The 12,044-nt window shown below is 35.5% G+C and overlaps 1 protein-coding gene across 2 annotated transcripts in view; it reads left to right on the top strand.

Annotated features, from left to right (window-relative positions):
• C1GALT1 (core 1 synthase, glycoprotein-N-acetylgalactosamine 3-beta-galactosyltransferase 1) overlaps positions 1–11,588 on the top strand; it is a 52,531-nt gene extending 40,943 nt beyond the window's left edge. For both annotated transcript variants that reach the window (XM_032287139.1, XM_032287141.1), the window contains exons 2-4: positions 1,563–1,799; positions 4,929–5,596; positions 10,772–11,588. In XM_032287139.1, the coding sequence (XP_032143030.1) occupies positions 1,563–1,799; positions 4,929–5,596; positions 10,772–10,975 (1,109 nt within the window). In that variant the 3' untranslated portion in view covers positions 10,976–11,588. The remainder of the gene's footprint in view (positions 1–1,562; positions 1,800–4,928; positions 5,597–10,771) is intronic.
• The last annotated feature ends 456 nt before the right edge of the window (positions 11,589–12,044 follow it).

Here is a 12,044-nt window from a genome sequence, read left to right as displayed (position 1 = left end):
ACCCAGGCTGGAGTGCAGTGGCATGATCTCGGCTCACTGCAGCCTCTGCCTCCAGGTTCCAGCGATTATCCTGCCTCAGCCTCCCAGGTAGCTGGGATTACAGGCACATGCCACTATGTCCAGCTAATTTTCTATTTTTAGTAGAGATGGGATTTCACCATGTTGGCCAGGCTGGTCTCGAACTCCTGACTTCAGGTGATCCACCTGCCTCGGCCTCCCAAAGTTGTAGAATTACAGGCATGAGTCACTGCGCCCAGCCAGGCATGGGCTTTTTAAGCACACAGACCTGCATTCAAATTGTGGCTCCTTCTGATTGTGTCAACCTGTATGAGTTACCTGTTAGTTTTTTTAAATTTTTCTTTCTTCATCTGCAAAATGGCCTTAGTGAGAATGAAAAAGGATATACAAATAAAATTTCATTTAAAATGAAATAATGTATGGACAGCAGCTTATCTTGAGGACTAGGAAACTATAGAGTTAAGACCAATCTTAAAAGGAATTTAATAGAAATGTATAACTTCACCATGTAGTCATTGTTAACAAACCCTTAAAAAGGGCCATTAGGTTTGGTTGTGGGGCAGTTCAACAAGCATCTGCCTTCTTGAGTTCAAGCAATTTTCCTACTGCAGCCTCCCAAGTAGCTGGGACTACAGGTGTGTGCCACCAAGCCCAGCTAATTTTTGTATTTTTTGGTGGACACAGGGTTTCACCATGTTATCCAGACTGGTCTCAAACTCCTGACTTCCAAATGATCTACCTACCTCAGCCTCCCAAAGTGCTGGGATTACAGGCATGAACCGCTGTGCCTGGCCAGCAAACCTTTTCTATAAAAGGCTATGTAAGGTTTTGTGAAACATATCGCCTCTATTGTAGCTATTCACTCTGCTGTTTTAGGGCAAAAGTAGCCATAGTCATTACATAAAAGAATGGGCATGGGTGTGTTCAAGTAAAACTCTATTTACAAAAATAGATGGCAGGCCAGCTTTGGCCCATGGGTCCCCAAACTGTGCTGAGCCTAGTCTTCCACAAGCTATGAATGTTTTTTATATTTGTAAAGGGTTGTTTAAAAAGAGGATGTAACAGAGACCACATGAGACAAAAAAAGCCTAAAATACTTTATTTGTAGTTCTTTACAGAAAGGTTTTTGCTAACTTTTGGGTTGGGGAATGAGTGGTGGTTGAAAAAGAAGTAGACTTCAGTACTGAAAGTTGACAGCAAAGAAAGAAAAACAAGATGACAAGTAGTCTTGGATCCACAAAGGATCCTGGTGGAAAGTATAGGAAATTCTGTGTGCAATACTGACGTACTTATCCATACCCTATGCCAACAATGACTGGCCTGCTAATTAACTATTCTGTTTTTATGGATTTTCCATAAAGTGCTGTTTTAGCAGCAAACAGAGGGGTAAACTCATAAATAATAAAAAGCTAAATACTGTTAGAAATCTTCTCTTATATGAAAGAAATTAACTTTCCATTATAGCTAAGTGTTATCAGACTTTTTACTCCTGGTATGTATATAGCTTTGATTTTATAACATCCTGCTAATTTTTGTTCTTACAGAAATACACTTTCGGGAAATGGCCTCTAAATCCTGGCTGAATATTTTAATCTTCCTCTGTGGATCAGCAATAGGATTTCTTTTATGTTCTCAGCTATTTAGTATTTTGTTGGGAGAACAGGGTGACACCCAGCCTAATGTTCTTCATAATGATCCTCATGCGAGGCATTCAGATGATAATGGAGAGAATCATCTAGAAGGACAAATGAACTTCAATGCAGATTCTAACCAACATAAAGGTATGGTTTACTTTATTAAGGAATAAACATCAGCAGTACTTTAGTCTAAAGTTCATCATATCCCTGTCCATATCTGCTAATTAAAATGAGCTATATATTCCAGATGTTAAATAACAATTATTGGTTTGCCTCAAGAGAAGGGAGTTGCTAAAACCCGGATTTATTTAGGAAATAAGATATTAATTTTGAATTTGTTTTTAAGTAGAAATGGTTCAGAAACCATGATTTGGGGAAGGGCATAACTATTCAAATTAGATTTGTTTTTGAAAATGTTTTTCTAGGTCCAATTAGTTGAGTTCTTTGTGCCCCTTGTGTTGGTTTTCTCCAAGTTTCTGTCCTTTAGCTATTTGTCCATGTGACATCATCAACCCTCATAATTTTAATTTCCATTTATTTCCTGCTGTCTTTAGCCCAGTTCCAGACATTGTGAGAAGACATTAACACAGTGCAAAGATTTCTGCAAAATTGGTTTATTTGACAGAAAGTAATATAAGTAGCTTGAAAACAGTTGGAATTATGGGATGCAGAGGGTTCACTATTCATTTGTTTCTATTCTCTTCGCGCTAGTAAATTCTTCACTACCTCTCAAGCATATGCTGAAGGTTGAGGTTTCAAAGCCTGGTTCAGTTTTATCAACTAGCAAGCACATGCATACTATGACAAAGTATGTCGTGTTTTATGATTGTTTATATAACAGTAATTCATCTCTGAGCAGGTGTTCTGTGTTGTTACGGAACAGTTTGGTCACCGTGTATTTGCCCTGTAGCATAGCTACATGTCTTTAGATGATCAATTGGAGCCAAGCTTCCCTACTAACAGTAAGCCGTACTAGGCCTCACTACAGGCACATGTATTAGATGGATACTTGTCCAGCTCAGTGGCCCACAAAATGTGGGATATGCTAAAAGTTTGTCTACTCCCTTCAGACTCAACATGTGTAAATTAAGTCTCCTTTTCTTTTCCTTCCTACTCCTGGAAGTTGCTCTTCTTCCTCTATTCTTTATTTTATATAGCTCATTACTATCTCTCTATGCCAGAAACTATGAAATCATGATAGGTGCTTGCCTTCACATGCTAGCCAATCCCATATGTTGGTACATTCTAACAATGCTACTACCATTTTTCATCTCTTTTCCTCTCAGTCCACAGTGCATTTCCCCTGATTCAGGCCTGCAGCTATACTTATGTACCTGCACTCAACCAAACTTCATCATTCCTTTTGGTGAACTTATAACCTATTTTCTGCATCATCTGTTTATTTTTTCTAGTATTGCTTTATCTTTCTATTCTTTGTTCTACCCAGGTCCCCATGTACTGCTCTATAGGGTTTATTAGCCACTACTTTATTTTCCTTCAGCAGCTGAACCCTTTGTTCATAATATTAACATCTCTTAGTATTTAGCAGTTACTGGTTTGTGTGTCAGGCTCTCTGAATGGACTGAATTCCTCTGCAGCAGGAAATGTGTCTTACTCATTTTTTTCATCTCCTATGCCAGCCCATGCCCAGTACAAAGTAATTCATGAATGAAAAATTATTTATCAAGTTCAGTAGTGAGGACAAAACTGCCTTGCCTGAGTGAAACAGACTGGGGATTCTTACCATTCCTATCCATTCAGGGTTTGGTATATATGTGTAGCCAAGAAATTGGGCTTCTCAAGGATGTGAGATGTCAATGCTTTCTGACTGAAAGTAGGGTGATTTTGTCTGTTTTTGTCCTTCTGGATTGTGAATCTTGTTATTCAGAGGGACATGAGAATACTTTTATATTCTACCCAGCTTTTCCCATTATTCCCCCTCAACTGGTTAACTAATTGTTAATTTCTCATGGGCCTAAGCTTCTGTAATTTACTGTTTGACCTTAATTTTAAGCACATGCTTCATCAGGATACTGCCCAGAACATCACTATTCAAAGTTGCTTCATAGACCCATTCTGATCTATAACTAGAGAATGTTTGCTTATTTGGGAGTAAGCAGAAACTTTTATTGTAATTAATTTTGCCTGAAGCTAAAAATAAAACTTTAGGGCTTGTGTTTTATATTTCTTTTAGTTTTATTTTTCTCATAATTCATTTTTATCATATTTACACAATTGTAGACCTCTGTTAGAAAAAAAAATTGGCCTTTCACCACAGATAGCTTGAGAAGTACTCATCTAAAATCTCACAATTGAGCTCTTCCTCTACACCAGTGCTACTCAAAATGTGGTCCTGGCCTGACAGTTTGTAAACTGCCTACCTAAGATAATGAGCTTACACTAGGATGTAAATTAAGTCCCTAAGCTTACTGCTTAGTTAAGTGGACATTTTGTTTGGCTGGTTGGTTCTGATAGTAGGTCTTTTTCAGAGTAATGTGTTGCTTTATATTCCGGTATAAGCTCCTTATTTCTTTGCAAACCAGTAGTTTAAAGAACACTGCTCTAGCCAGTCTTGCGATTCTCAAGTCTACCATTGTGTTCTGTTTCTGACTGGCAGATTTGCGTTTTGGAATAAGGTATGTTACTATCAGGAAGGAATCTCAAACTCCTGTGCTTTGAACTGTCACCACTTCAGAGTACTTGTAGAAATTCTTAATAGTGGATTCTTGTGAACTTCAAAAATGAACTGCCACTTCAGCAGCATGTCTTTCCTGCTCTTCAGAAACTCATTCAGAGCAGTGAGAAATTTCTGTCAATAATCTGTTGAAAACCAGCTGAAGCTTTCTTATATGAAATGCCAAGCAGAGACTATTTAAGGCAGCACTTAAAATGCCTATGAAGCACCAGGAGAACTTACTAAAATGCTGATTCCGATTCAGTAGGTCTGGGATGGGGCCTAGGAGTATGTATTTCTAACAAGCTTCCGGTGATGCTGCTGCTTTCAATCAGTAAACCACAGTTCAAGAAGTAAGAATTTAAATCATCATGTCGACTCTTATTAGCTCCAGTGATGTTCTGGACAACATTGACAGAAAACCAATAAATCAGAGTGTCAGTTCACATTAGGTTGAGTTTTGCTTTCCTTTGGCTAAATCACTAATAGAGGGATATATAGGGCTTTTGAAATTAAGAAAATGCTTTCTTCAATATAATTTATTAATATTTGGATTTTACATTTATGTAAATAACTTTTTTAAATGTTTTGTTTAATAGATGAGAACACAGACATCGCTGAAAACCTCTATCAGAAAGTTAAAATTCTTTGCTGGGTTATGACAGGCCCTCAAAACCTAGAGAAAAAGGCCAAACATGTCAAAGCTACATGGGCCCAGCGTTGTAACAAAGTGTTGTTTATGAGCTCAGAAGAAAATAAAGACTTCCCTGCTGTGGGATTGAAAACCAAAGAAGGCAGAGATCAACTATATTGGAAAACAATTAAAGCTTTTCAGTATGTTCATGAACATTATTTAGAAGATGCTGATTGGTTTTTGAAAGCAGATGACGACACATATGTCATACTAGACAATTTGAGATGGCTTCTTGCAAAATATGACCCTAAAGAACCCATTTACTTTGGGAGAAGATTTAAGCCCTATGTAAAGCAGGGCTACATGAGTGGAGGAGCAGGATATGTACTAAGCAAAGAAGCCTTGAAGAGATTTGTTGATGCATTTAAAACAGACAAGTGTACACATACTTCCTCCATTGAAGACTTAGCACTGGGGAAATGCATGGAAATTATAAATGTACAAGCAGGAGATTCCAGAGATACTACTGGAAAAGAAACTTTTCATCCCTTTGTGCCAGAACACCATTTAATTAAAGGTTATCTACCTAGAACCTTTTGGTACTGGAATTACAACTATTACCCTCCTATAGAGGTAAGTTTAGAAATTCTATTACTACATTAACATTTGGAATGACTGAATTTTATTGATAAAAACTTGTTAATATGTGTATGTTCTTTAGGACCAATAACTAGGACTCTTTCTTAGCCTTTTTAAATAGAGTAGCAGTATAACAAAATAGATGAGAACAGGGACATCAGCAATAGCCACTTGGCAGATATCTGTTGTTGCTATTATATGCCAGGCACTAAGAATGTGGAAGTAAACAGAGCCAAGTTCCGGTTCTTATGAATCTTACATTCTGGATGAAGAGATGTACAAAAAACAGGCAGACTAGTAAAGATATAAAATGATTTTAGTGATAAGTGCCCTGAAGAAAAATAAGCCAAGTAAGGAGATGGAGAGTGACCCAGAGTGGGGTAGAGTCCTCTGGTTTGGGTGATTAAGGAAGGCCTCTCCAGGAGGTGATTTTTGAGCAGAAACCTGAGTGATATTAAAGAGCAACCTGTGTGAAGATCTGCGTAAAGAGACTTCTAGTCATCATGAGCAAGACGTGAAAAGACTTGGAGGTTCAGAAAGACCTAGAGTCAAATCCTGCTCTCCCACTTAATAGCTGAACGACCTTGGATGGACAGGATTTGTCTGACTTCTGAACCTCAGTTTCCTCATTTGTAAGATGGACATGATGTACCTGTCTTATTTAGTTGTAATTACAATATAGTACAGCCTTTCACACAGTAAGCATTTAATAAGCCTTGGCTCACATTTGACATCTTAGCTTACATTCCTGAGAATTTTATCTAAAGTACATTACTTTATGAAGTATTCCACTTGTAAAGATGTTTCAGAATAATATACCTTGTACTCATCCCCCATCTTTACCAAATTTTAATCTTTTGCCACATTTCAGTTTTTTAAAGAAAAATAATGCTGTAGTTGAGGCCTGTGTACCCTCTCCAATCTCCTTACCTGGAGTTAACCACCGTCATGAATTTAATATTACTCATTACCATGAATGTTTTATATTTGTCCTACATGTTTATGTATCCACAAATAATATATAGTACTGTTTTTCAGATTTTTAAATAAGCATCTTTCTACAGTTTGCCCTTTTCACACAACATTGAGGCTGATCAGTGTTAATTACGTATCTGCTATGTTCACTATTAAATCATTGCTTCAGTAAATAACTGAATGAGACCAGGAATCATGAAACCTAGCTTTTAGACGCAATTCTGTTCATGATTAATAATGCCTTTAGGCAAGTCACTAGTTCTCTGTGCTTACCTCTCTCTGGACCTAGCATATAAATAATACACTTCGTGCTACTCATAAGGCAGCACTTTCAAATCATCATCTGTAACAGTGGTTCTCAACCCAGGGCAATTTTGCCCCCAGAGGACGTTTTGCAAGGTCTGGAGACATTTTTGGTTGTTACAACTAGGAGGTTGCTACTGGCATCTAATGGATAGAAATCCACTACATTATAAACTTACTAGATGATAAATATCCTAAAATGCACAGGATAGCCTCCTACAACAAAGAATTACTCTAGCCCAAAACATCAGCAGTGCCATAGTTCAGAAACCCTGGCCTAGAACTTCTGACCCAAGCTTTAGGTAATCAGCTTTAAAAGGAACTTTTGATAGTCTGTTTTTCTGTTTTAATGAGAGTACTACTTTGCTTTTTTGATGTAAACTTTTCTTAGTATATTCTGACCATTCCAAGATGACTTGACCTTTTCCTTCCTTTCTTCTTTGAGATGGAGTCTCGCACTGTTGCCCGGGCTGGAGTGCAGTGGTGCAATCTTGGCTCACTGCAAGCCTCCCAGGTTCAAGCGACTCTCCTGCCTCAGCCTCCTGAATAACTGGCATTACAGGTGCCCGCCACTACCTTTCCAATATGAAAAATATACCCAAATTCAAGAATATAAACGTAGCAAATACATCCAAATTCATATAAGAATTTACCAAGAGTATCTGATATTGGGTACACATACAATAGTAGCAAGGGGATATCATAATTGTCATTATTTTGTAAACAGCAAAATAGCCTTCCTTCCTTTTGAGAGTACTGTCCACAATTTCTGTTTACAAATGAAGTATACCTAACAATATACTTTATATAAACAAAATATAGTGCATCCTTTATTTACATTGTAGTTGTTTATTAAATGGATGGCAAATTTGTTCTTTCTATAAAAATTTATCCCATTATGTTGACCATAAAACAGAATTCAAAGTACCAAAATTGACCCATCATTCTGACATTGTCTGTTCTCCATCAGGAGATTCTAACATAAACTAAAATTCTATGTTTTTTTTTTTTTTTTTTGAGATGGGGTTTTACTCTTGTTGCCCAGGCTAGAGTGCAATGGCGCGATCTCGGCTCACTGCAACCTCCGCCTCCTGAATTCAAGCAGTTCTCCTGCCTCAGCCCCCTGAGTAGCTGGGATTACAGGCATGCACCACAACACCCTGCTAATTTTTTGTATTTTTAGTAGATACAGGGTTTCTCCATGTTGGTCAGGCTGGTCTCTAACTCCCAACCTCAGGTGATCCACCCACCTCGGCCTCCCAAAGTGCTGGGATTACAGGTGTGAGACACTGCGCCCAGCCCCGAAAATTCTATTGTTATCCATGTATTATTTAATAAGTTGTCTTTCCCCTATTTTTTTTCTATATACTAATTACTAAAAATACAGAAAATTTTTATCTAACAAGTCAGGGTATAAGATATTCTAATTCATATTCCTAAATTTCTTGTTCAGAACTGACTCTTAAGCAATTCTCTTCCCACTCCACCTTCTTAGGAATAGACTTTCCACCAGAGATGTTGCAATGAGTAGATTTAAAATACATGTGTAATTTTTTGCATACATATCTCTCGACATGAAAAACAGACTTTTCTATAGGTCAGAAATGGTCAAATATTATTTTATTTTTCAGTTTTATTTATTCTATCTGAAACATATTAGTACATAATTGAGATAGAGAGCTCCTCATTTTTCCAAATTAACTAATTATTCTAGTACCATTTTTTAATTCATTACTGATTTAAAATACCCTTTTATCATACACTATAGCATTACTTATAGTAGGAGCTATATCTGAAGATTTCAATTCTGTGCCATTGTTCTAATTTGATTTTGGCCCAGCACCATATTGTTTTGAACCTTGTAGCTTTACAGTAGTTTCAAGTTATTCTAAGGGCAAATTAACTTTTTTTTTCTCTCTTTCTTTCCAAGTGTTTTGGCAACTCTCATATCTTTATCTTTGCATATAAACTCATTAATTTAGAGATAACATCTTTGCCCAGGATTTTTTTTAAGTTGCCTTTTAGGTCCTTTGGTCAAGTTTTAGAAACTATTTCCATAGGTATGTAATATTTTTGCTACTGCTCTACTTGTGCTTATTTAAAACTTACCTTTTTACTGGTATATATGAAAACTTCGTTTGGTTTTCTTTTTAAGCATCTTTAAAATCTGACTTTGTAACTGAATTCCTCTTTATTTCTGATGATTCTTCACTTGAGATTCTTGAGTTTTTTGGGTAACTGTAATTGTCTACAAGCTCTTGTTTTCTAATAATGATAGCTTTTTTCTTTTATTGTCGTTTATTGCATAAATGCTTAACAGTAACAGAATCCTGACCATACAGTAAAATACAAATAAATAAGAATAATATAATTAATGCAGTAAATCTTATTTAAAATATTTATTAAAAACTATTACTGGTCTAGTCTTTAAGTTTAATATGCACTGGACAGTATAGTAGCCACTAAGTATATGTGGTCACTGAGCACTTGAAATGTAGTTACTCCAGATTGTAAATATAAAATATACACTTGATTTTAAGAATGGTTTCATTAATCATTTAAAAACTACTACATGCTAAAACAGTATGATGAAAGTTTTTAGTTACATAAAATATATTCAAATAAATTTCACCTATTTCTTCTTACATTTTTAATATCTGTTGAACAGAGTTTAGATAATCACAAGTTGACTTATCTGGTTATTTTTCCTATTTGCCTTTATTCTGATATTTCCTAAAAGTGTAAGAATAGGGTTATCTAAGAATCCACATGTCCAGTATGTGTTTCAAAGGAAAATTCAGAGATAACAGCAGAGAAAATGCAATGGACAGTTTCTTGATAATTTTTACTACACTGTAAGGTATATACTTCCAAACATGAATTAGTAGATTTATTAAAAGTTCAATCAATATGAATCTTCTCTTGGAACTTGCCAGACTGTCTCCCTCATTCTTTACAAAGATGTCAGATGGACCCTGAAGTTTTGTTGGTATCACATGGATGACTCCAGTATTCTCCAGATACCCAATTCTGACTCCAGGTTGACTGTTTAATTTATCTCTTTTTCTATCTTCTTAGTTTTCTTGTTCATTGTATTATTGTTTTATTTTCAACTTTGTTCTCATACCAACTCTATTAGGAATTTATGAGAATTACGTAACTGAACAAAGGTTTAAATCTGACCTACTTACCTGAGGGCCACCTGATACAATTTTTCTGTCAATAATAGCTAACATTTATTGAGCATTTATTTTAAGGAAAGGGTAATGCCAAGCATTTTACACATATTGTCTCCTTTAAATAACCACCTTTTACAGGTGGGGAAATTAAAGCTTATAGAGATTAAATAACTTGCTCAAGGTCATATACTATCCTGCCAAATTTGGGTTCAAACTCAGGTCTAGCTTGAGAGCTTTGCCTCAAATACTGTACTGTTTGGCTTGATATATAGATGAAGTGTATTTGGTTGTAGACACCTAATGGGCAAGGTTTTGAAGTCATTGAATGCTCTATAGGTTCTTTCCAAGTCTGAGTCAAGCAAAAAATTACAGTGAGAAAATGAGGAAGAGAAAGCGGATGTTGGAGAAAGGTTTGTCCTTTGTATAGCTGTTCCTTTGCTTTGAAGAAATCTCAAAAATTTTATCTGCTGAAACACTGAAGAGTGTAAGAGAATATTGTTTCAGTTAGAAATATTGTTTCAGTTAGAACCAATTTCAGTTTTAAATCATTAGGATGTCTCCACAGGTCTAGTAAATGAGATTCCTCTGCTTTACCTTGCCAGCTTTAATGTTTGCATAATTTTAAAATTAGTTTGTCCTTTATAAGTATGTGAATATTATATGCTAGCAATGTGCTGTTTATTAACAATGCCTGTTTCCACTCCTTTTTTAGGGTCCTGGTTGCTGTTCTGATCTTGCAGTTTCTTTTCACTATGTTGATTCTACAACTATGTATGAGTTAGAATACCTCGTTTATCATCTTCGTCCATATGGTTATTTATACAGATATCAACCTACCTTACCTGAAAATATACTAAAGGAAATTAGTCAAACAAACAAAAATGAAGATACAAAAGTGAAGTTAGGAAACCCTTGAAAGAAAACCATGAATGAACAAAGGTAAAATGTCTAGCATTGCACTGAAGAAGGACTTCTGCATTTCTGACAAAGAATACTGGAATCCCAGTGAGGAATTTAAGTGAACATTCCATACAGAAATCTTTCACATGAATGACTATAAACTGAAGCTTTAAATGAGCTGTGAAGTCTGTTAAAATGTGTTTTGATACAGTAATATATATCTATATATATATATGAAGAACTTGTGTTTTTAAAATGGTGGCCAGGTAGAAGAACTAGAAAAGAGATTTTGTTGCCTATTTTTGACCATCTGTATTATTGTTGCTGAGAAACTAAAACAGTTAAATTTGCTAACACTACACTGCATTATGTTAGTAATAAACAGATCTGCCTTAAAGAAAATTTTAGAAAGAAATATTGTCGTTCAGTGTTGTTAATACAGCTCAAGAATTTAGTTTAATTTGCAGTATGATATAAATGATTCAGCCCCTCCCTTCCACACACACATAATTTTTGTCTAATGAAACTTTTGCTGTGATTATTTACAATTGGCAGTATTTCTTCCAGAAGAAGATAAAATAGGACTGGCACTTATCCTGAGGTGCATTAATAAAACCACACTTTAAAATGATCATGGGCCTTGACTATATTATATACTTCATTCTAATTAGTAATCTTTTATGGAATCTCTGTTGTCTGTTTTCTAAATATGTTTAGCCACTCTTGAATACCATTCTCCACTATTAATATTAATTTACTCAAAGCATTCATAGCATTCTGAAACATTTATTTTATAATATTTGCTCCCAAATTTACCCATTGTTAATTATGGGTAACTAATAATAAATTTAATGCTATTTGAGGATGCTTTTCTTATATCAGTGCCACTCTCAGGAATTACTAAGTAACATTTTTAATTGATTATTTTAAACTCTTTCCAACTACATAGTTATGGTTTCTTTAATTCTCATTCCTGTTGAGAGACAAGAACTTGTTTGTGCCTTTCATAACTTGTTTAAAGCAGAATTTTAAATTCACTTTTAGGATCTGAGGTGGCTATTAGTTACCCTAGCAAGATTCTTTTG

The sequence above is a fragment of the Sapajus apella genome, unplaced genomic scaffold (genome assembly GCF_009761245.1).
Source record: "Sapajus apella isolate SASKATOON/1434 unplaced genomic scaffold, GSC_monkey_1.0 scaffold19, whole genome shotgun sequence".
NCBI lineage: Eukaryota > Metazoa > Chordata > Mammalia > Primates > Cebidae > Sapajus > Sapajus apella.
The sequence above is the reverse complement of the archived record's forward strand: the minus strand, read 5'-3'. Positions and strand labels throughout refer to the sequence as shown.